The sequence below is a fragment of the Myotis brandtii genome, unplaced genomic scaffold, assembly GCF_000412655.1.
Source record: "Myotis brandtii unplaced genomic scaffold, ASM41265v1 scaffold46, whole genome shotgun sequence".
NCBI classification, from domain to species: Eukaryota; Metazoa; Chordata; class Mammalia; order Chiroptera; family Vespertilionidae; genus Myotis; species Myotis brandtii.
The window spans coordinates 6939141-6964403 of NW_005367587.1; the positions used below are offsets into that span (position 1 = coordinate 6939141).

The window sequence follows — 25263 nt, forward strand, 5'->3', positions numbered from 1 at the left end:
ATGAGAGGCTAATATGCAAATTGTCCCCTCAACCGGGAGTTCCAAACCGAGGAGTTCAACTAGGGGACGGGGCCAGACGGCCAACCACCCTCGGCCCCTCCCCCTGGCCAGCCCCTCCCCTAATCAGTCCCCCAACCCTGATCGGGGGCAGGCTGGCCAGACCCTACCCATACACGAATTCGTGCACTGGGCCTCTAGTCTATATATATAAAAAGCCAGCGACAAGAATGCCATAATGACCAGAATGACCAGTTGCTATGAAGCTCACTGCAGCCAGCAAACTGGCTGATCAGGGGGTGGGGCTGGCCGGCCAACCTCCTGCAGCCCCTCTTCCTGGCCAGCCCTGCCCCTGATGAGCCCCCACCACCCCTATCAGCCTGCAGCCCCTCCTGTGCAGGAATTCGTGCACTGGGCCTCTATTACATATATAAATTAACATTAATGACTGATCATCAGGCAAGTTTACTTTACATAGGACAAGATTAAGATTTCTTCCATCTCTGATATTATTTGCGTCTATGAATACTAGCATTATATTGCCATCATCAAAAGAAGAATTTTATCTACACAAAGGAGTATCAGAGAACCAATGCAATAAAGTTTGGTATTTGGGATACCTATAAGCACAAATGAAATAGTGCATTGCATACAGGTACTATTTCATCTGCTCTGCTAAGTCAAATGCTATTCTAGAAGTACAAGGCTAGAGCAGGGGAGCCATTGACATAATTAGCCCTTCAAGGCATCTATGCCTCTAGTGGTTAACTTGACTAGTAATTTCATTTGTTTTGCATGTAGGGTCATTAACCAACCCAGACAGAGAAATATTTCCTGAAAGAATAACTACAGCTTAATTATTAATGCTACATTCAGAAATGAAGCTGGACTCTTTAGGTAAAGGTTTGTGGGACAGAGGGGGGATGCGTGTAAAAAAAGCTGGGAGAACATGGTCAAAGTCTGAAGTTGTTTATGGAAGAAAGGCCAGACTTTTCCTGGTTTTGTCAATAAATTACTCAAATAGGTAATGTAAGAATTTTGCAAGGGATAGAGCCATAGGTTCTCTCTCATAGTCTCAGATAAAATAATTCATTCTCCTGTTTCCCGACCTCCTAGTTGGTTTCCTTATTTTTCTTGTTGCTCTCTGACCATTCTTTTCCTTTTTCTTTTAACTGAAAACTAGAAGGGCACCCTACTCCTTTGTTCCTTTTTTACTTTTTTGAATTAGTAAAAATAATACAGTATGTATAAAATTCATCTGTTATCACCATCCCTGTTCTTATTCCTCCTCTGAAAAAGTCTAACTATATTCTGGAGTATTTGGGAGTTCATCCACTAAAATATAAGGAAAATGATATTTGCAATAGTACCTAGAAAGTAACTGGTTCATAACTTTTGCTCAAATTAAATATTTATTCATGAAATGATGGACTCATCTTGAAGTGATGAAAGCACAAGGGATGAATTTAGCAAAGGAGAAGAATGATTCCCAAATGTACATCACCACCCTTTCCTCTCATTTTCTTTAGCCCCATGCCTTTAATTGCTTATAGGATATTTCTATTTGAACTTTATTATGTTGAAAAATCAACATAAACAAAAATCAACATAAACAAAAATCAACATCTTTCTACCTCTCTAAATTCAATTTTGTGTTGACTCCCCCTCTCCAATGAATTTCAATTTACTAAAACCAATCTTTATTTGTCATGGTGAAATTCCAGTGCTAGAATTATATATATATGGTGGGGCAAAAGTATGTTTACAGTTGTGAGTACATCCAGAATAGGTAGATAGATTATATATACATGGTGGGGCAAAAGTATGTTTACAGTTGTGAGTACATGAAATGTTGTTTATTTTTGTATTATTAGTTACTAGAGGCCCGGTGCATGAAATTCCTGCATGGGTAGGGTCCCTAGGCCTGGCCCGCGATCAGAGCCGATAGGGGCCTTCTGACTACTGCCTGGGGCCTTCCTTCCCCAGCTGCTGGCCAGGGCCTTCCTTCATTCTGTGCTATCCCTTGGTGGTCAGCGCACATCATAGCAAATATTCGAACTCCTGGTTGGTCGAACTCCCAAGGGGACAATTTGTATATTAGCCTTTTATTATATAGGACTAGAGGCCTGGTGCACAAAATTCCTGCAAGGGTGTGGTCCCTAGGCCTGGCCGGTGATAGAAGTGCAAGCATCTGGAGTGGAAGGGCAGGTCCCAGCTGACCTAAAGGGTGTGGTCCGTAGGCCTGGCCGGTGATAGAAGTGCAAGCATCTGGCGTGGAAGGGCAGGTCCCAGCTGACCTCTGGGCCCTGGGAAGCACCTGGGCCCCTGGGCCCCCACTCACCCCCCTCCACCTGAGTCACGGCTCCCAAGTCCCCACACAGAGATGCAGTGAGTGCGGCCAGATGCCATGGCCAGGGCATAGCATGGGCCCCTGGGCCACCCAGTGGCACTGCATGGAAACCGGTCAGGCAGCACGCTTTCTCACCGCACCTCCATTCCTGTCACCCCCACCCCCAGGTAGTTGGCGAGAGGTCACAGCCCCCCACTCGGGCACTGCGGGAGGTTGGTCGCTGCCACCCACCCCCAGTACCCTATCCCAGCCTGGGGCCCAGCCCTGATCAGGCAATCAGGGCCTGCCAGCCACTGGTCACCATCTGTCAGGTGATCAGGCCCCTGCTCACACCCACCTTGGCCTGGCTCTGCCCACTTACCTGCTCCACCATCCTGCCACGGACCTACTCTTGTCTAGGTCCATCGGGCCGGCAGTGCCTCCACTGCAGCCCACTGCCAGCACCGCATCGCTGATGCCCACCGTGTTCTGCACCACCCCTTGGTGGTCAGCACACATAATAGTGAGCAGTTGAACTCCCGATCGAACAATTTGCATATTAGGCTTTTATTATATAGGATTACTATATTCTTTTCCATACAACTGTAAACCTATTTTTGCCATACCCTATATGTAATTATATGTATACTAGGAGCCCAGCGCACAATTTGAAATTGCGGCACCGCCCTGCCTTGACACCCGAACCTCTCCATGCAGAGCTCCAGCACCCAAACCCTCTGGCCTTTTCTGGCCGCTTTAAGCCCCACCCTCAGTCCCTCGAGTCACCTAGGGCTGGTCCTGCCTTCTCTGGGTGCCTCCCCGCTTCCGCCCTGTCTCCAGAGCAACACAGCAGCACCACCCCATCATGGCACCAGAGGAGAGCATGGAAGCCTCCCACCCGCTGTGCTGTGCTCCTTCCCCTGGCAGGTGGGCCGCTGGGCACTCAGAGTGTGAGTGGTGGGTGGCAAAGGACTGGTAAGGGGGGCGCTATGCACTCTCACCCCTGCCCTCCCCAGCAGGGCATGGTCCCGCCTCCTCCAGGTGCCTCCCCGCTTCCACCCATCTCCAGAGCAATGCTCCAGCTAATATGCTAATGATCTGGTCATTACCATTACGGCGTATTGACCATCAGCATATTAGCTCTTTATTAGTATAGATTGTTTATAATAGGTGTTCAGTAAGTGGCAACTGTTGTTATCCAGAAATCAATGCTTAAATCTATGTTTGAAGGATTGCATTCTTAACTATTATGCATTCTTTTGCAATTCTCCAGCATTGTCTTTCCCATCTTATGATGTGTTGTTCACAATTCTCCTTTTACATAATTATTCTTTTGAACTAGTCTCTAAGACCCAACACTTTCTTTTCCTATAGATTTATGCTTTGCTCTGGGTCAGGCAGTTGCTCAAGCCAACACCTACAGGGTTAAACCTAGTTTCTAAAGCCACCCCTTTTCCCCTCCCAGTCAGTCCCACTTTTCACAGTAGGCTGGCAGCTGTCCCAAGTGCTTACGGAAGCCAAATGCTTGAAGAGAGAGAGGGAGTAAGGAGCCAGCTATGAATCACTTCCAGAAAAATGAGTCCAAGGAAACTTTTTTTTCACCTGTCTCCACTGAAGAGGTACCACCTCCACCTCCCAGCCTTCCAAAGAAGCCGCCTCCGGTGAGTCCCCAGATTCCTGTCTGCCTTAGACAGGAACAAGCTTGTTCTTTTGGTTCTCTTCTTTGGCTTCTTGGAGCTTTAGGTTGAGATGTAATAGGGATTAAAAACTATTCTTTCTTGGATTTAGAATTAACATGGAAACCTAAACAGGTTTCTTTTACTTGGGAGGGGAAGCAGCAGGAAGAGATAGTCAAAATTTTTCATTTGAGACCCAGGACTTTGCTATGTTTCATTGTATGTATATTCTGAATTTCTCTGTGAAGAAAAGAAAAAGCAATGGGAAAGTCCAGGGAAACTTGGCAAGCACTCCTGTGCTAGAGAACTGTGTGTGATTGTTCTTTCTTTACCAATATAAAAACGCAGCCCTTAGTTCCCCGTGTCCAGAGTCTTAAGCTGGACACCAAGAGAAGTTTGAGAATAGATTCAGTACTTACAATGTGTTCAAGTTTACAGTGGGAGGCAGGATAGAAAAACAAAGAAGTAATAGTGGTTAAAGCACTTCCAAATTCATTATCTCATTCAATTCTCACATCAAAATTCTGTAATGAAGAGGATACAGTAATAATGGACAATATTTACTAAGTTCTTAATATGGGCCAAGAGGTGGTAGTATTCTCATTTTGTTGAAATAACAGACCTGAAGCATAAAGACAGGTGTAGTGACATGGCCAGGGTCAATAAGTTCCCCCAGCCAGGGACAATGTTACATAGCTAGTGAAAGTGTATTAACAAAACCTCAGCTTGCAGAATTCTCAAGCTGCGAGCTGGGAAGGTTATAAGTCAATTCATTGTGTCTTTCAAGCAAGTTATTATCATACATTAACATCCTATATAATACAAGCCTAATATGCTAAGTGTTCGGTCGTCCAGTCGGCCGTTCAACCAATCAAAGTGTAATATGCTAATGATATGCTAAGGCCGCTCAACTGCTCTCTATGACGCCCACTGACCACCAGGGGGCAGACAGTCGACCAGTTGACTAGTTGCTATGACATGCACTGACCACCAGGGGGCAGATGCTCCAACCAGTAGGTTAGCTTGCTACTGGGGTCTGGCCGATCCGGATGGAGCGAGATGTGCTGGGCCTGCCCTGGAGCCCTCCTGCAGTCCCTCCCTGGCTGGCCAACCTCCCACATCCCTCCTTGGCCCCAATTGTGCATTGGTGGGGTCCCTTGGCTTGGCCTGTGCCCTCTTGAAATTCAGGACCCCTTGGGGGATGCTGGAAAGCCAGTTTCAGCCCGATCCTGCAGGCCAGGCTGAGGGACCTCCCTGGTGCATGAATTCATGCACTGGGCTTCTAGTATATTAATATTTAGGAGGGTTGTTTTTAATCTATCCATAGCCACCTCTTCATTATGTTCCTAGATATAGTAAGTGTTCTGCCCAGAGTCCCAGGCTTTTCAGTTAGTAGTGATGGGAAGATAAGCAAATCCTGGGTCTAGGATCAAGGAATGTCTGAGCAGTTCCATATTAAATGAATGAAGAACAAGTAATGTTCATAATAGCTTCTATCATTCCTAAATCAGCAATCAATGCAAGCACTTTTAGTAGATAATAGCTGTTTCTTGAAGAGTAGGCATCATTGCCTCACATTACCTATCATGGTGACTTAAAAGAAATGCATTTTTCTGCTGTGGAATGGTAGAGATTTAAATGAGAAGCTCATGCTTGAACCGTTGTCTTTCTGCTTCATAGAAAATCTATGGCTCCAACTATCCACTGAGCATTATCTTCATTGTGGTGAATGAATTCTGTGAGCGCTTTTCTTATTATGGAATGAAAGGTAATTTTTTGTCCCAAAGTCTTCTCCGTGCACCCTCACTCCATGTTTGTAATGTCTAGTTTTCTTGTATGCATTTATTTCCCTTATCCACTCTTTCTGTCTTCATCCAAATTGGTCCCTTCCTTTGGCCAGGACTTCCAATAAATGCCTCATGGGATTTTACCTATAACGGATACAGGCCAAGCATAGAAAGGACTAATAGAAACCAGAACACAATCTGTGAGAATCGAAATGGGAGAACACTCACCATCTGAGTTCCATTCTTCATATTAGTTTTATGAATGTACTAGAGGCCCAGTGCATGAAATTTGTGCACTTGAGGGGGGGGGGGGGTCCCTCAGCCCCACCTGCACCCTCTTGCAGTCCGGGAGCCCTCGGGGGATGTCCAACTGATGGGGAGCGGGCCTAAGGTGGCAATTGGACATCCTTAGCGCTACTGTGGAGGCGGGAGATGCTCCCACCACCGCCACTGTGCTCGCTAGTCTTGAGCCCCACTTTTAGCTGAGCAGTGCTCCCCCTGTGGGAGCGCACTGACCACCAGGGGGCAACTCCTTGTGTTGAGCATCTGCCCCATGGTGGTCAGTGAGAGTCATAGTGACTGGTCATTCCCCTGTTTGGTCGATTTGCATATTAGCGTTTTATTACATAGGATTGTTGCTGAAAAGGAGATGGAAGGTATATTAGAAGCATCATATTCTTTATGATTGGCCTAGATGATGCTATGTGTGAACATAGACTGAAGGGAGGAGTATTGCATTTGTACACTAAGCACCACCCCATGCACAGCTCCCATGGGCACTGCTTCTACTGCCTGGGAGTCACTCCTCAGTCATTTCACTACTAGGAGTGTTGAAGGTTAAGATCACCTTCAAAGACCATAGAGCAAATGTACTTCTCTTCCATAAGTCACTTTAATGCACCTATCTTACTTTGCCTCCATTTTTTTCCCCACCTCAGCTGTGCTGACCCTGTATTTCCTGTATTTCCTGCACTGGAATGAAGACACCTCCACATCTGTATACCATGCCTTCAGCAGCCTCTGTTATTTCACTCCCATTCTGGGAGCCGTCATTGCTGACTCATGGTTGGGAAAATTCAAGTAAGGAAGATGGAAGATCACACCCCCAGAAGTTTTACAGATTAATTTCACAGAGGTTACCACTTAGAGCCTCTTTTCCCAAGCAAGAACACACCATATCATCCATGACAGATAGAATCTTCTAAGACAGACACATAGAAAAGCTATTTCTTTTCATTATCAGTTTTTCCAATATTTTTACATCCTTTTCAATCAGGAGTTGTTGTTTTTCTTAAATCTAATTTTAACCTTCTATCCTCTAGTCTAAGACTAATTCTTGTTCTGATCTCAGGGAAAATAAAGATTGCTAACCAGCAGAAAATTTATAATTTTAGAGACGTCAGTGTAGTTATTTGATATACTCGCCATCTCTTCTCCATATTGAATCATCCCAATTCCTTTAATATCTATGAGTCCCTCTTTTTGGTTCTTGTACAAACTCTTATTCTCTTCTCTAACCTCTTCCTGTAGTTTTCTTCTTAAGAATTTAAACATTTTTATGAGTTAGGCTAATGGTCTGTTCAGTTCAGTATCTTTTAAGTTTCTGAAATTAGCACCAGGAGACATTTATAGGATAATGTTATAGTTGTCCTCTGTAACGTTATCCTCATAGGCTAGAGATGGAGCTAAGATATCCATCACCCCGTTATTTTCTGTGGACTTGTCACCTATGGATTTATCTGAATTAGCATTTCTCAAAGTACATTCTGTTGAAAATCTGCTGTATAGGATAATAATGAGTGTTATATAGGAAGATAACGACCTCATCGCAAAATAAGTTTGAAAAATGCTAGGCTGAACACAGCTTAAAATGTTTCTTTACTGCGTGACTTCTTATAGCCTTTAACATGCTAATATGCACTGGAAAATCTCAAAGAGAAGGTTATGGCACATAGTGTTTCCCAAACTTGTTTGACCAAAGGGTATTTTTTTCAGGGTATCTTGTGGACCTAGTGTTTCAAAGAATTCTCTTAGGAAACACTGGCTTATGTCTCACTTTGGCCTCTATATAATCATTGTTCTAAAGTATTTAATCAGCACTTTATAATAATTACAACCTATATGTAAAGTACTAAACAGTTTTGTTTTGTTTTTACTTGAGAGGGGGACGGTACATAGGTAGCTGAGATCTATGTTTGCTCCTTCTATAGTATTAGTTACCAAGTCCATCCAAATAGGAGGTTGGCACTATATGCAGAATAAAAAGCATAAGCCATGGTCTCTATTCAGTTATAGAATAAAAAACTCACATACATAACCAGTACTTCCATTGACTTTTAAAAATGACTTCCTTTGAAGTTGGAGTATAGTTCTTGGGTATGGTGAACAATAGCTTCCTGTCTATTTCAGAGGAAATATAACAACCTCTACTTTTTTTTTTAATTTTAAGGATTTTTTAATTTTAACTATATATATATTTTTTACAACCTCTACTTATGCCCTCAATCTCAATCCTTTTTGAGGTATTCTTTATTTTTTTTAAATTCTTTTTATTGAGTTATAATTAAAATAAAATACAAAAATCCAAAAGTCTTAGTGTAAAGCTTGATGAATTTTCACATATGTGTCACCATTACCTAACTTACTTTCCCTAGAGTTTTTGTACTCTCAATATTCCTCTCTCTCACCTTCAAATTCTCCCGTAGAGATGGTCTTTTCCTGTACCTAGAAGCCTGTTCAAATCTCTGAGACCTTTAAACAAACAAGACTATTGTTAACCCTCCTTTCAAACTGTCTTCTTTGTCTTATTACCATTATCTCCAAATTTTAAAAAGAATCATCTATCTTTGTTGCCTTCCTTTCTCACTCTTCATTATCACTCCTTAGGGCAGACTAATATAATGTAATGCAATAGAATCCAATTCAATTCAATTTAATCTGATAGAATTTAATTCAATAAATGTTTATCAAACTTCTATTTGTTCAAATAAGCATGGGGGGTAAAGAAATGAATAAGACACAAATACCTGTTTCACACTGTTCATATTCAACTGCCTTTAATGAAGAGCAGCAGATTGTGGTAAATACAATAAAATATAGCATAAATGATCTCTTTATCCTATTGAAATGCCTCTCTCTAAGATCATTGATAGTGATCTCTCTCTTTTTTAAAAAAAATCCTCACCAGAAATATTTTTTCCATTGATTTTTAGAGAGAGTGGAAGGGAGGGAGAGAGAGAAAAACATTGATGTGAGAGGGACATACTGATAGGTTGGCTCCTGCAAGATATGCACCCTTGACTGGAAATTGAACCCAAGACCCTTTGGTCCTTGAGCCAATCCTCTAACCATTGAGAAAAACCAGCTAGGGTGATAGCGATCTCTTTGTTGACAAATTCCAGCAGTATTTTCTAGATTCTTATTCACTTTAAACTTATTTTAACATTTCAATCTATTTATTACTCCTATATTCTTGAAACTTCATGGACTTCTCTAACACTGCATTTTCTGATTTTTTTCCTCATACTTTTTTGGATTCTTCCTTATTTGGCTTTTTGCCTTTTGTTTACTTCACTCTTTCTTGAATGTAGGCAATTCCCCAGGGTATATTTTTTTACTGTCTTCTATTTCTCCAAATTCTCTTTTAGCAGATCCTATGGCGTCAATATTAGCAATATGCAGATAGCTCCTCCAACTCTATAATTTTCTCATTCAAGTTCAGTATGCATTATAACTGCATAGTGCCATTCATCACCTGTATGTTCCACCTTATCCTCACTTCCCAAACCTATACGCTCACATTCAATCAGTTATCAAATTCTACCAATTCTATTTCTATAATATCTCTCACATTTATCCCTCTTCAACAGTGATTCTCACTGCCATAAACTGCCACAACTCGAGTTTTGGTCTTCATTACGTCTAAATTGGGCTATTGAACTGGACACCTACAATGTCATCACTGCCTCCCATATCCTTTTCTTACAATTGAGCCTATACAGGACTGCCAAATTAATCTTCCTGAAAGAAATCTCTGTTCACATTGCTACTTTGCTCAAAATTTTCTGCTGACTCACCCATTGTTACTAATCTCATCCCCACTGACCTTCCTGCTCTTATTGTCATACTCCCTTTCAAGACTTTACTAAAGAAAAACTGAATACTACTAAAGTTCCCCTAACAATAGTCAGTGCAAACATTTTCTATGTCTGTTTGCACTGTTTCTACTTCATGGAATTTCCTTCCTCCCCATCCTCCTTTGTCCAAATCCTGTACGGCTCAGTTCAAAGGCCACCTATGTTATGGATTATTCTCTGCCCTTCACTCTTACTACTAGTCAGAAGTAACCTAATCTTCTCTGAACTTTTATTTTTTGCCCTCATATGAGATTTACCAAATTCTATCTTATTATAGTTATTTGTATATAAGTCTAATATTTTCTTCTGAAGAGAAAATAAAGTCTCATATATATTTTTATCCACAGCACCTAGAAGAGTGCCTGATAAATGTTTCAACTAATAAATTTATTCACCCTCAGATACTCAAATGTAGGCACAAGACTGAGGATAGCTGTGGGCAAGCATGAAGATGACTTTTATCCCTAGTGTTGGTTTTTTATACCCTGTGACCCATGCCTATCAGTCTGGACTCAACCTTGGCAATCACAACCACCCTCTTAAATGTCTTTATTGTCAAATATGCTTTTGGATGTCCTCTCTACACTTCTTTCTCTTTCTCCTTAGTGGGTCTATAGCATTTCCTCCCCTCTCCTATCTTTTTTGTCTGGTCAGAAGTTACTCTCTTCACACTAGGTCTCTTCCTGTGCCATCACCACACATACCCCTTAGTTCCTAAGCTCTAATTAAAAATTACTTCTGGTGGTGAAATAAAATTTAAAAGGTCTTCTATTTCCTTTTCTTTTTCCACATTAACTTGTTTGTGATAAACCTGAAGGAACACTGGACTATGAGTTAGAAAGTAGAAGTTCTAGACCTAATGCAAATATTAATTGGAATGTCACTTTAGGACTGCCCTTTGATCTCTCTGGATTTCATTTTCCTCATTTGCAAATGGAAGCTAGGTCAAGTCTATCTAACACAGTTCTGTGTTATATGGTTTGAATTACAATGATTCCAGCAATCTCATTTCAAATGTGGGCTTTCCATGTCTCTCTTGACTTCTTTCTCCTTCTGTTAATTTCCTGCCATTAGATTCCTCTCTTATGTTCTCCATATCCTAGACTAATTCCCTGAGTCTTTTACCTAGAAAGTTGCCTATTTCCCTTCTACGCCACTTACACTTCTCTTATTTATTTAGTCCAATAATTTGATATTGCTCTGATCTCCCTAGTCAGACTCTATTACTCCAGCTCAGACTCCTTTTGATTTTTCTGTCTGATGATCTAGCATAGATCATCTCTTTTGGGCTCATGAGAGCTGGCCTTTTTTCAGTCCTTTTTCATTCCAATTTTTTCTTTTTATTCCAACAAAGAGAACTTTTCTCTAGAAGGCCCTCCAAAATGTTTTGCGAAACCCTGGCCCCTCCTTCTGATATTAATTAGTCACCCAACTTTTTATCCCCTATATGGGGATAAACCTTCTAAGATCCCTTCCCTGGAGAGCCAACCTAGGAAAATTCGTTATTTAAAATGAGAAATCCATATCCTAAGTTTATGGTATCTTTAGCCTCTCTCTGATTCCTTCATTCCTTTCTTTATATTCCACATTAGCATGTAATACTTTAAAATCACAGATGTAAACTATATAATTTCCAAGGTTCCTTCTAGAACTTACATTCTACTTACATATAAAGAGATTGCTAGTGTGGTGATATACCTAAGAAGTGTATTGTATATGTGGCCGTATGCCTTATTTCAATGTTTATAGTTCTGCATACATTCTTACCAGAATTCCGCACTCTTCTACTTTGCATTTGCCATTCAGATTTCAGGAAAAACAACACAACAGGCAGTCCCTACCAGCTGTATGATCTTTATCACTGGCAAGTCTATTCAGAGTCCATGGCTCCATTTTTAATTGCCCATGAAGCAACTGTGGCAGATATTATAATTAAACCAAGTGTTCAAGTGACTAAGCTGAATCTGAGAGCCATTTACCTCTCTCTATATCTTAATGGTTGGGTTTAGAGAAAGTTTGTATTAGCCATTCCTTTTTTTCTGTTTAATTGGAGTTTTTCCTCAACCCCTGTCAATTTCTAGAGCCAAAGACATTCCTTGAGAAAAACATCTCAAAATATCCTCTTCTTCTCGTTCTCCAACTTTAAAACATCATCACTCACTACAAATTTATTCTGGCCTCGACATATCTGTACCAGAGCAGGAATGCTCTGTGTATGTGTATGTGTAGAGTAAGAACATAAGAGTAAGGGGGGAGGAGAGGTCATATATGAGAAAGGAGCTTGAAGGGAATGTCCATTACCTCTAACACTCAAGGTAAAGAGTTCTCTCTTTTTCTAGTCTGTTTACTTCATTTACCATTATTATTTCTATTTGCATTTCTCAGGAAATTTTTTTCTCCTCCACCCCTTTCTCTTTTCACTTTATTTATTCTGGCACTGAGAATAGTATGAACTCTGAGTCTGTATTACTTAAGTCTCTGAATTCTGTTTGGAATGACTAATTTAACTCTCTCAACAGGACAATTATGTATCTATCTTTGGTGTATGTACTTGGCCATGTGATCAAGTCCTTGGGTGCCTTACCAATACTGGGGGGACACATTGTACACACGTGAGTAAAATCATGGAATAAACTGGACCATTCTTCTTCCATTAGGTAAACCTCTTATACTTGTATTACAGATTATTTTTTATTTTCTTACCAGAGCTATCCCTTTATTTTACAGCCAACTGTTGTTTTATTACCAAATTGGTTAAGAAGAAGTTATTTACAAGTTGAACTCTTTCATACTTTATCTGAACTCATTTGTTTTTATTAAATATTTGGGGACTTTTATAATGCCTAGTTGGTATCCTCTTCATAAAAACTCATCGTATGCTTGAAGGCAATCATTAAAACTATTTTGTCCTCCATATTCCCTCACTTATTCATCCATTCATGCATCTGTACTTTACCAGGGTTAAAAAAAATGTCTGTAACATTTTCTTATAATGCATTGTAGAAGTCATATTCAAAGCTTGGATATTTTCCATTTATATTTAGTTGCATATATCGCAGTTGCTCTATCCATTTTTACCAAAGCTACTGATGTTTATGGGGCAAGAAGTATTTGATAGCTTTTTATGTCTGATGGTTCAGTCACCAAAGAGGATTACAGCTGTTCAAGAACCAGGACACATGTATTCATGTTTATAATGTGCTTATACATGTATTTATCCAGTGAGTTAAGAATTTTGTTTGAAATTTAGTAATTATTAGATACCTCCTTATTGGTGTCCCTCCAAAAATCAATGACACTTCTAATAATTATGATGGATTTTAACATTTTGTTTTGTGTTCAGTAATGGTATGTGGGATAAGGGTTCATAAGGTCTTTCTATTGAAGTGTCTCTTTGACTAAGACAAAATTGATATGATAACCAGAGCTTTAATTTTGAAGTTGCTTGAGTATCTACTTCTATTTGTTGTACACAAGGGATAAATGGAAATGTCAGGGACAAAATCCTCCCATGCAATAAATACTTCCTGGCAGAGGCTCAAGGGTCACAAAGCTCTTAAGTACCCCCAAGTCTTTCCTGGGAGTGAAGGCAGATGGAGAGTGCTCACAGGTTAGAAATGTAAAGGGATCTTTACATGTATACTTTTTTTCCTCCTGTAGCCCTATATTCAGTTTTTACTGTTGTGTTTAATATTAATATGGTTAGTGTCCTCACCTCTCCATTTCAGAGTCCTATCATTGGTCGGCCTGAGTCTAATAGCTTTGGGAACAGGAGGTATCAAACCCTGTGTGGCAGCTTTTGGTGGAGACCAGTTTGAAAAAACACATGTAAGAGTCCTGTTAATCCTGTATTTCCAAGACTGCAGAGCAGATGTTAAAAGAGGTACCTGGCAGGTAGCCATTTGCCAACATTGGTGAGATGATATCTGAGGAGTTATGTTCCATTCTGGGTATGGGTCATTAATAGAGAGAAAAACTGAAAAATGTTCAAAGGAAAGTGACCAGGGTGGTAGATGTCCTGAAAAAGACACATCTTATGAAGAAAGGTTGAGGGAAATGGAAATATTTAGCTTTAAGAAGAATGAAAAATATTATAGCTTTCTATAGATTTTGGACAAATGTCAGGTGAGGCCAATGAGTGAAAGCTATAGGAAACTAGCTTTTTGCTTGAAAGAAGGAAAAACTTCAAATAGAGTTTGAAGTAGTGAATTTACTCTCACTTGAAGCATTTAGGAAAAAAAATGTTGTAAGCACTTTGGGAATGGGAGGGGATGAGTAGTGTAAAGGTGATTTAAGTATCTCTAACTTTGAGATTCTATGAAAGGGCAAAATGACCAAGCAGAATGAGTTTCTATAGATGAACTTGTCTAGATCAGGGATTTTCAGCCAGTGTGCCACAATAATTTTATGAACATGCAATACCTGACTATTTACTCAGGAGTACTGACCTCTTTTCCTTTAGATTGTCAAATAAAAAAATGACAACAGCCAACACAACAATAGTCATCTGGTGTGAATGAATCAAAATTATATCTATTTTTTTGTGAGTGTCAGATTGGTAAAAAAAAAAATGTGTTTTTTGGTGTGCTGCAGAATTTTAGTGATTAGTTTATGTGTGCCATGAGATGAAAAAGGTTGAAAATCACTGGTATGGATGATCATTCTCTCTTTTCCTAAATACTTTACATTGTCAATGGTGGTGGTGGTGGGGGGGGGGAACAGTATAAAAGAAGTAAAATTGATCTTGTATGAGGAAGTAGTGAGAACTGGGCAAGGGAAACTGTCTATTCTTAGATTAGCTGAATTTTCTGGCTTTGTTTTTTGCTCTCAGTTTTTTTTTTTTTTTTGGTCTGTCTTCATGTATATATTCCCTCTTCTATAGCTATTTATCATGCTTCTAGTTTTTTTCTCTCTGGTGTCTCTCTGTGTCTTGTCTTCCTGTGGTCTTAACTCAAATGGTCTTTTATCCTTCAGACCATTTAGCGATCATTTTGTATTCTTTATATGTCTGGTGTCCAGAGTTCATAATTTGGAGAAATAATAAAACTTTGGCAAGTGGGATTCTTTACACTATGAACTATACAAATATGTGTGTGAAATAAGGTTTAAATAGGGAGCAGAAGAAGAAGTGAAACACACTGTAAAATAGAAAATGGGAAGGACAGATTGTTCTGTGTCAGGAAAAGATCTGGGTGGCAAAATGAAACACAGCCGTACGCAATGAATGAATAAAGCATTAGCAACTTTATTTGAAAATTGCTTCATTTGGTAACTGTTCCACAAAGATATTTAATCATAGGACAAACCAATCTCCAAGTTTCCATCAGCCACCTCTAAGACCATGGACTTCCTTTTATACTCTCTGGCAGACTTCCCATAAGCACTAGGTAAATTACTTGATCAGCAGTTTACTTCGCCGTCCGATGTTCTAATCCTATTCCTACCACACATTCCACAAAATATTTTCTCTAACTCAGTCAATCATTTGCTTAATTTGGTCAATAAATATCTATTTAGTCTGTAATATATGCAGGTATTATGGAAGACAGCGGGGATTACAGAAATGAGTAACACATGATTTCTGTCCTAAAAGAACTCACAACCTACTGAAAGAAACAGACATTTAATAAAAAAATATATATTATAATAGGTATATATAGAGTACAGTAGTGGCATATTATACAGGATGATTATTTTTGGTATGGTAAAGGGGTAAAAGAATGTTAAAGATGCGTGTTTAAACTAAGGTTTGAAAGATGGGTAAATGTTTGTATGTGGTGAGCCAGGTATATTTTAAAATATCTAATATAATATTCAGATACCGGGGAGGCAGTATCTGAATCTGTCTCTGTATATGTACTTCCAGCTGAATCTGAACATTGATTGTGTAGAGTGCAGCTAAGAGTTATATTGAACTGATAATATTTCCTTTTGTTTCAGGAAGAGGAACGGACTAGATACTTCTCAGTCTTCTACCTCTCCATCAATGCAGGGAGCTTGATTTCTACCTTTGTCACACCCATGCTAAGAGGTTAGAATCTTTTCAGAGGGGCCCTCTATAAAGCTTTACTCAGCCAGACAAAAATCTGTCCAAGACTTCCTGCTGTTCACCCTCTTATAAGGGCTTGAAAACCTGAGATAATCTCTTTCAATCTTGATTTGTCTGACCCCAAAGAAAGATTTTGGATGTCTACGCCTACAACCTGAAAAACTTGAGCTTGCAGAACATCAAGGACTCAAGATTCAGGCTTACTTTTTTTTTTCTTTAGGAGATGTGCAGTGTTTCGGGGGAGACTGCTATGCACTGGCTTTTGGAGTTCCGGGATTGCTTATGGTGATAGCTCTTGGTAAGTCCAGTGGTGCCAAGGAAACTAATAATCACTGATGTCTGCCAACGTAAGGCATCATGTAAGCACTTTACACAAATGATTTTACCCACCCCTCAGACTAACTCTTTTAGGTAGGTGTTATTGTAGGGGTTTCTCCTAAACATTGGAGATAAATTCACTAAAGTCAAAAACCTTTTTTAAAAAAGTGCTCAAGGTTATACAACTAATATGAGGATTCCTAGAGAGCTTTTAAAAAAAAATAACTGAGCCATGGGCTTGATGTAGATCCAATTAAATTAGTTTCTCTGTGGAATAGGGCCTGAGCATCTATACTTTTAAAAATATCTAGGTCATTCTAATGTGTACTCTCTACACTAAAATATGTGGGGAAGCAAGGAAGATAATCCTTTCTCTCAAACTAGTTTATTTCATCTGGTAATTGAAAGATACATTTGAATTCTTTGGGACTTATAAAGTCACTTCTAGGTTTAGCAGTTTCTGCCCTGCTCTGCAGTTCTCCCAAGGAGCACTGAGAATATGAGGAGCAAAGAGAATAAGAGGAGTTAGATAAGTAGGTGGGGACTCCTGCAACTTAGATCAAGTGGCATTCTCTTTACCACCAAGAACCCAGTAATGGAAGAGGAAAGGGGCTGCTTAGTTTATGCCATCTAATGAGAAATTTGGACATAATTGTTTCTAATCATTGACCTGGAAACCTGTTCTCACTCTGAGCCTTTGGGTAACACCCCCTTGGAAGACGTCCAGTCAAAACACATAAAGAACTCAATAGAGGAAAAAGAGCCCAGAGACTCACAATGTTCAGTGTGATTATTTTCTAGCAGGAGGTGGCTAATAGTAGCACTCAGATTCCAATTCCAATTCCAGCGAAATGCATGTGTTCTCTGGGAGAGCTATGATAATACATTCCCTGCTTCCTTCTCCCTTTTAAGCCAAACATTTTCCCAAATAGTTTCCTGGTTTGCCAGTGATTAGAACTATGTCTCCTTCTCTGGATTATTGAATAATAATGATATTTACATAGAGTAATTATGAGACCAAAAGAGATGCTGCAAAGGAAATTTTAAAAATAAATTATGAAATGCTAAACAAGTATAGCTATGATTATTAGTCAGCTGCTTCACTTTTCTTGGCACGAATAAATAACTTAATCTTCTGGCCTTTCACTATAATTTAATCAATGTTTGAAAATTTATTCATTCAACAATCATTTATTTAATGCACCTATTATATGTCAGATTCTGTGCTAGATATTGGGGTCACATTGGTGCATGAGACAACTACAGTTCATGCTTTCAAAAAACTTATATAGTCCAGCAGGAAGAAGGAAACAAACAAGCAAACAAAACAGTATGGTCAGTGTAACAACTGGGGAAGTATATAAAAAGCTATAGGAACACAGAAGAGGGATGTCTGACTAAGACTTTGAGGGTCAAAAAAAGTTTGCCTAAAGAAATGACATCTAAGGGGAGAACTAAAGAATTAACAGCAATTAATCAAAGAAGAGATTGGAAGTGAAACAGAAATAGGACATGGTATCTGTAAGACAAGGAAGTGAGAGTTAGTATGACATATTCAAAGATATTAAAAGAATTCAGATTGCCTGGAGCATAAATGAGAAAAATAAAGAAGAGAAATAGACAGAAACCAGATAATGAAAGGCCTTTAAGCAATTAAAGAATTAGAACTTTACCAGGAGAGAAAAGTGGAGAGCTACAAAAAGATTTTGAACAAAGGAATAATTGTTAGATTTTTATTTTTCAGTAACTATAATGTGGGCAAAGGGTGGGTTAAAGGTGAGTGAAGAATACTATTTATCTTGAGCACTAAAATTTTGGCACTTCATTAAATTTTGTGCTCAAGGTGAGTGCCTCACTCAGCTCACCTTGTCTCACTTGGTAGAACTGATAAAACTTAATTGATTAAATATGTGAAGTGAGGGTTCTGACTTTGAGCAGCTGGGTGGAGAGTGGGGTTATTGACTAAGATAATGAGGGAGAACAGGTTTGGGGGCAATACCAATAAATTTAGTTTTGAATATGTTATATTTTAGATATCTTGGAACATATAGAGTTCCAAGCAGTTATTTGGAAGTACAGGTTTAGAGCTCAGAATAAATGTTGGGTTGTAGAGAAATATCTGGAGCTATGAGTATAAGGATAGTAATTAAGCCATGAAAATAGTGAAAATAACTAAAAGATAATAAGAATAAGGCAAAAAGAAGGCTAGGATAAAACCCCGAGGAACACCAGCATTTAAAAGATAGGCAAAGAGGAAGGGCTCACAAATGAGACTAAAAAGGAATGGCCAAAGTGGCAGTAGCGCTCTCCTGGATACCAAGGAGGTTTTAAGAAGAAAGGAAATCATTCTGTGACAAATGTCACTGAGTGGGAAATTGAGTTAAGGTAAAAAATGTCCAGTAAATATAGCAACAAGAAGGTCATTAATTTGATGACATCAGTTATGGTAGATTGGTGGAGATTTAAGATTAATTGGAAAAGATTGGGAAGTGAATAAGAAGTAGGAAAGAGAGGCCTTGCTGGCATGGCTCAGTGGTTGAGCATTGACCTATGAACCAGGAGGTTATGGTTCAATTCATAATCAGGGCACATGCCTGAGTTGCAGGCTGGATCCCCAGTGGGGGGCATGCAGGAGGCAGCTGATCAATGATTTTCTCTCATCATTGATGTTTCTATCTCTCTCTCCCTCTCCATTCCTCTCTGAAATACATATATATATATATCAGGAGTCCTCAAACTACGGCCTGCGGGCCACATGTGGCCCGCCGAAAACATTTATCCGGCCCGCCGGGTGTTTTTGCCACCGCTGTGTGCATAGGAATTTGTTCATAGTTTTTTTTTAAACTATAGTCCAGCCCTCCAACGGTCTGAGGGACAGTGGACTGGCCCCCTGTTTAAAAAGTTTGAGGACCCCTGATATATATTATAATATATATATAATATTTTAAGTAGGAAAGGGAAAACAGTATTTATAGCTGAAAGGTAACATGGAGTCAAGAGATGGTATGAAGCATGCTTGAATATTATTGGGAAGACTCCCTTAGAGAAAGAGGTTGAAGATGCAAGTTGAAGATAATAAAATCAGTATGAAAGCACACATGGCAGAATTACCTTTGTACAGGAGGAAGAACATTACCTTCACATACCTGGAGGAAGGAGAAGATGGGTGTGGATACAGGAATTAATAGGTTTGATGGCAGGAAGATGGGGGGAGTTTCCATTTTCATGATGTAAGAGGCAACATCATCAGGATATGATGAAAAGGGGTTCTATAATAAATCTGACATGTTCAGTGACTGAAAGTAACCTCCCAGAGTCATCTGGTCATAAATTCCTAACTGGCCAGGCATATAACTGCTTTAGTAAAAATGTTATCTTTGCCTTCCACAAGCCCTGTCCATTGTTTTTGTACATCTAGGTTAATACAACTTTGAAATGCCTCTTTTCCAGACCCCTCAAAGGTGTAACCACCCTCAGAGGAGCACATAATCTTGCTAACTATCCTGTAATCCAATCCCCACCTTGCTTTTTCCATCTTTATGTAAGATTCTTTATGTCCCCTTCTTAACTCCAAATGTGTATAAGAAACCACATGACTATCATTCCCCAGAGCATTAGAAGTCTTGCTTCCTGGCATTGTCATCAGTTTGGCTCAAATGAACTTATACAATTCCCTACAGATTTGAACATTTCTTACATCAACAAGGAGAAGATACTAGAAACTCAAGGTCCCTACTCATCTTCTTCAGAAGTAGCCTTGAAATTTAAATGTGACCTTTTTGAGTTGGTTACCTGGCCTTCCTTTCATCATTCCAATGTCACTATTGAGATCAGAATTCCTGAGCTTCCCAGCCTCTTTCTAGGATCATTCTCAGCTTCAGGGGCAGTTTATTCCCTATCCAAGATCTTCCTCTTGTCTAGATACCTCTTTATTTGCCCATTTGTCTCCCAGAATTAGCATTCTTTTCCTGAACCATTTTTTTTCTATCAACAATAAGAAGGTTATAGTTGGTAAAGAGTACTGTTTGGAGGAGCATTGGGGAAACTGAGGATGAGTAAAGAAAAGGTGGTTAGAGTGAATCTGACAGAGAGGAATGGAGAAATTAAACAGTTAAGGTCAGTGAAATTAAGGTGATTTAGGCATTCTCGTGTGTAAGGATATTGGAAAATGCTACTGAAAAGGCATCTTTGGTAAATGATCAGCTAGAGGGACATCTTGCTGAAGCAGGAAAATCCCTTGGGGAGGAAAGTACATCTAAGCTGGAGTCTCCCCATTGATTTTAGCTAAATTTAATAGACTTGAATCAAAAGCACTTTATAATTATAAAAGTATTATCAGCTCATTGCTGATTATTTGGAAAGTATAAGGAAAAGTAAGAAAATAAAATGTGTCCACAATTAGCTGAGGAGATGTGCTTAAAGAATGAAGATGTAGATTAAGGGAAAAGAATAAGCTTAAGAACAGAAATAGTACAGAAGATAATTTTTTGTAGGAATGATGAATAGTGGTTAGAGCATTACTCTCTGTAATGAAATATAAAGTGGGAAATGGTAAGCTGAGGTGAGCTACGTTGTGGACAGAGGCCACGTATTTAATTTTTTTTTAAACTTTATTCCTAGTACTATCTAGCACAAGGTTTAATGCAAGAAGGAGTGAATGAGAAGATTTCTGATGTTTAAGAGCATAGATTTTTGAATCAGACAGGCCTCAGGTCTAAAGTGTAGTTTCTGGCAATTTCTAGCTTTCTAACCTTGTACCTGGTGCTTAATTTCTTTAATCTTCTATTTCTTTGTATGTAAAGTGGAGAGAGTAGTACATATTTTGTCAGGTTAAATCAGTTCATGTATGTAAAATGCTTAACACTTTACATATAAGAATAAACGCCTTCAATAGATAGTTAGTAATAACCATCAAAACAATAATTAATTTGGGATGGTATTTCATGCCAGGGGGTTGGGTTTATTAGGTAGGTCCTGAAAAGAAAGTTTTAATTTGGCATCAGATAGGGGAAGAATAGACCAGGGAGTGAGGAACTAGATGATGGCCATTTTAATAACCCAGGGTAGAAGCTGTGAGTTCCTAAATAAGAGTTGTAGCAAAAGAGGCGGCCGACTGAAGCAAGAGGATCAATGAAAGCTGGTAACATATCAGATGTGGAGATGGAGAAAGAAGAGTGAGAACTCAAAGATGACTTTCATTTTTGTGATTTCAGAAAAGTCTTAACAGATATCTCTTTTAACAAATGGCCATTTAATTCTTTTAACAACTTTTATAACTCTTAAGTCAGGAAGTGTTAAGTGAGGTTCCTCCCTTGACGAGATGATCTGCCAGTCACTCCTACACATTAGCAGTCTGTCCTTAGCCTTGGGTACTGAATGTGCTGAATGAGAAGCTAAGAATCTTGTTTGTGTATCAACTGCAGTTGTGTTTGCAATGGGAAGCAAAATGTACAAAAAAACACCTCCAGAAGGAAACATAGTGACTCAAGTTATCAAATGTATCTGGGTAAGTCCATGAATTGTTTACCTGCCTTTTTCAATCAAAGACAAAGAGATGCCATGCTGAGCATAGAGACCTTCAAACACAGATCTACATTTTTCTCAGTGACCTCTGTTCTACATCTGTGCCTTTTGGCAAAGTGAAATTAATAAGTCTTCCTCTGTTCCCCTACTTAACTTCTAAGTAAAAAAGAAAAACATAATCATTTTTTAAATTGGAAAAAATCTTCTGAAATATAGTTATAAGTGTCCATCAGTAGATGAGTGGATAAAACAGCAATGGTACATTTACAAAATGTAATACTACTCAGCCGTAAAAAAGAAGAAAATGTTACCCTTTGTGACAGTATGGATGGACCTGGAGAACGTTATGCTAAGTGAAATAAGCAATCAGAGCAGGATGACAGCTGTTGGCAGTGGGGGAGAGTGGGGGTGGGGTGGAGGGATTGAGCAAAAAAGAGAAAAAAGAGAGAAAAAACTCATTGACATGAACAACAGTGTGGTGGCTGTGGGGTGGAGGAGGGTGGAGGTGGAAAAGGGTATAGGGAGAATAAATGGTGATGGAAATTAAATTAAATTTTTAAAAGGCATAAGGATAAATAAAATTATATCTGAAATATTTTGAAATTTAATGTCTGATTAAATCAAAGCATCGGAATAAGTCACTTGAAGTATGTCTGTTTCAGAGAAGGGATGATGACTTGAAAAAGGCAGGGGAGGACTTATATGCAAGCATATAGGCCTAACCAATGGACACAGCCAACAGGGGGGTGAGGGCATGAGTGGGGAGGGGGGATGGGGGGTAATGTGAGGATAAGGACACATATGTAATAACTTAATCAATAAAAAAAATTAAAAAAAAGAAAAAGGCAGGGGAAGGTTTCTTTTTGTCTCTCCTCTGAGGTCTATGCTCTGCCCTAGTTCGCTCTTTCCAACCGTTTCAAGAACCGTTCTGGGGACATTCCAAAGCGACAGCACTGGCTGGACTGGGCAGCTGAGAAATACCCAGTAAGTTGGAGTTTCAGAAATATCTTATAAATATCTCTGTAACATCTCTCCTAATACCCAAACCAATTCCCTCCTGCGGCACTTAACCTCTTCTCTTACTGTTCTGGGCTATATCTAGATGAAAACCGTGAAAACTGTCTACCCAGTTAGCCTGTTCCTCCTTTCCCTTGTGTTGCAGAAGCAGCTCATTATGGATGTGAAGGCACTGACCAGGATACTATTCCTCTATATCCCATTGCCCATGTTCTGGGCCCTTCTGGAACAGCAGGTAAGAATACTTCTTTTGAAAGCCTCCCCTCTTCCAGCCTTTACCCTCTCACAGAAAAGGGATTTCTCCCAACGGCATCTGTCTGCCCTAGGGCTCACGATGGACCTTGCAAGCCACCAGGATGAACAGGAATTTGGTGAGTGGAAGAGATTTTCCAGAGAAGTCTTTTATTTTCTTTATAATCCATACTTGGGAAAAATTAATTTCTTTGTGCTTTTGCCTGAAAATGGACTTAAGGTCATAAGACAGGTGCCTTTAGCATGCAAATACTGAGTAGGCAAAATAAAGAAATCTAGTCTAGAAATAAAAACCAGAGTTTTACCTTTAGAAACCAGGAACAGAAGGATGGGAAAGGTTTAAATGTGTACAAGGAAGTATTGAGAGGACAGCAAAGGTATACAGACCTGGGATAGTGATGGCTTTCTTCCATCTATGCCTGCCCCGCACAGCAGAGACAGGTTTAATGGTGCTAGTACACTGGCCCCATCCCAGTCAAGATTCACAGCAAAGGATCTGCACATGGAATATTTTGTACATGGATATGGAAAAATTGGGAAAGTTGTAAGCATTTTTATCTCTTTTTCCAACCCGACAGCAGAGACAGGTTTAATGGTGCTAGTACACGACTGGCCCCATCCCAGTCAAGATTCACAGCAGAGGATCTGCACATGGAATATTTTGTACATGGATATGAAAAAATTGGGAAAGTTGTAAGCATTTTTATCTCTTTTTCCAACCTCCATTCTTTGGCAAACTCACATAAAGTTCCATCTCTGCTCTCAATCATTTCACTTTCTAGATTATTGTCTTATTTTTCTGCCATCACAGTTGTGAAGAGGGTAGGGTCTTATTAGCTAGCCTCTTTGCAGCCTGTCAAATATAAGTTTACCTTTTTCCTTCCTCTGGTTGTCCAGGATTTACCATGATTGCCCTCCTGTTGACCCCCTGGAGAACTCTGTGTATCAGTGGGAATCTTTACCCTAAACCAGATAGCTTGTCCTTCACATAATTACTACCTGTGACTGCAGTTACTGAGATGAATAAAAACACACTGACTATTCTCTCCGAGGTTAAGGAAAGTATAGTACATAGAAAAGAATATTCTGCCTTAGGGCATCTGCCTTCAGCAAACATAGCCTGAAGCCATTAACAGTCTGTTCAGCCCACATATCCTTACAAGCATGATAATGGCTGAACCAAAGACCTGGTGAATTTTAACTTACTAGTACAGTGGGGCCTTGACTTACGAGTGTCCCGACTAACGAGTTTTTCCAGATACAAGCAGTCTCTCGGCCAATTTTTTGCTTTGAGTTGCGAGCTAAAATTCGGGTTACGAGCCAGCTTCAGATATCCCACTGCTAGTTGGCGCAGCGAACGTCACAGTGAATGCCACAACATCAGCCCAGCATCACGTGTCTCACTCGTTCACTTTATGATTTGACATATGAGTAATTTGAGTTAAGAGCTCCGTCACGGAACGAATTAAACTCGTAAGTCAAGGCCCCACTGTATGTTTATTGCCTGTTAATTACCAAGATTGTTGATTTAGGCTTTTCTTGTCTTTAGCCACCTGTAAATTTAATTTATTATAATATTTCAGGGTTTTATTGTGCTTCAGCCGGACCAGATGCAGGTAGGACACTTCTTTGTAGTCATGGGGACTTATTTCTTTCCTCATTTATACCTCTACCTGTAGTATTAGGATTGCCAACCATAATTTGATGTTATTTTCCCTTGTATGCTGAAGAGTGCTAAGCATAGGGATGAACATATTCTCCTTAAGCTCCACACTTCTCTTTTACATCTTCTGTTAAGTAAGTAGCTCCTGACCAACTCCAGGGAGAGTAAGTTTTGAGCTCACAGGAAACGTATAAGCATTGGACTTTTATCCCTGGCACAGTATAATGGAAATGTTGTCAACGAAAGTAGAAGGCTTTGTTGTATGAGCAACGAAGTCAAAATCTCTGTTCATTGGTGACTCTTAGTTCTTTTTTTTTTCTTTTTTAACTCTTTGTTCAAGAATCCCCAATTCTTCCTTCCATTTCTTCTGGCCTTGACATTTTCCTTTGGGCTGTGGAAATGGACATGACAAGTGAAAACGGGAACACCAAATTGATTGACAGAAAAACAGGTTCAGAGTGAAACTAGTTCCTTGGGATATCTGGAAACTAAGGTGCTATGCAAGGGAAATAGAGT

At 39.5% G+C, this 25263-nt stretch overlaps 1 protein-coding gene across 2 annotated transcripts in view; it reads left to right on the plus strand.

Annotated features, from left to right (window-relative positions):
* Positions 1 to 3815: 3815 nt before the first annotated feature.
* The window catches only part of SLC15A2 (solute carrier family 15 (oligopeptide transporter), member 2), a 30420-nt gene continuing 8972 nt past the window's right edge, over positions 3816 to 25263 (plus strand). For both annotated transcript variants that reach the window (XM_005875372.2, XM_005875371.2), the window contains exons 1-12: positions 3816 to 3987; positions 5683 to 5770; positions 6728 to 6869; positions 12445 to 12537; positions 13654 to 13753; positions 15866 to 15956; positions 16195 to 16272; positions 21716 to 21798; positions 22713 to 22799; positions 22978 to 23067; positions 23159 to 23203; positions 24668 to 24700. In XM_005875372.2, coding sequence (XP_005875434.1) covers positions 3883 to 3987; positions 5683 to 5770; positions 6728 to 6869; positions 12445 to 12537; positions 13654 to 13753; positions 15866 to 15956; positions 16195 to 16272; positions 21716 to 21798; positions 22713 to 22799; positions 22978 to 23067; positions 23159 to 23203; positions 24668 to 24700 — 1035 coding nt within the window. In that variant the 5' untranslated portion in view covers positions 3816 to 3882. The remainder of the gene's footprint in view (positions 3988 to 5682; positions 5771 to 6727; positions 6870 to 12444; positions 12538 to 13653; positions 13754 to 15865; positions 15957 to 16194; positions 16273 to 21715; positions 21799 to 22712; positions 22800 to 22977; positions 23068 to 23158; positions 23204 to 24667; positions 24701 to 25263) is intronic.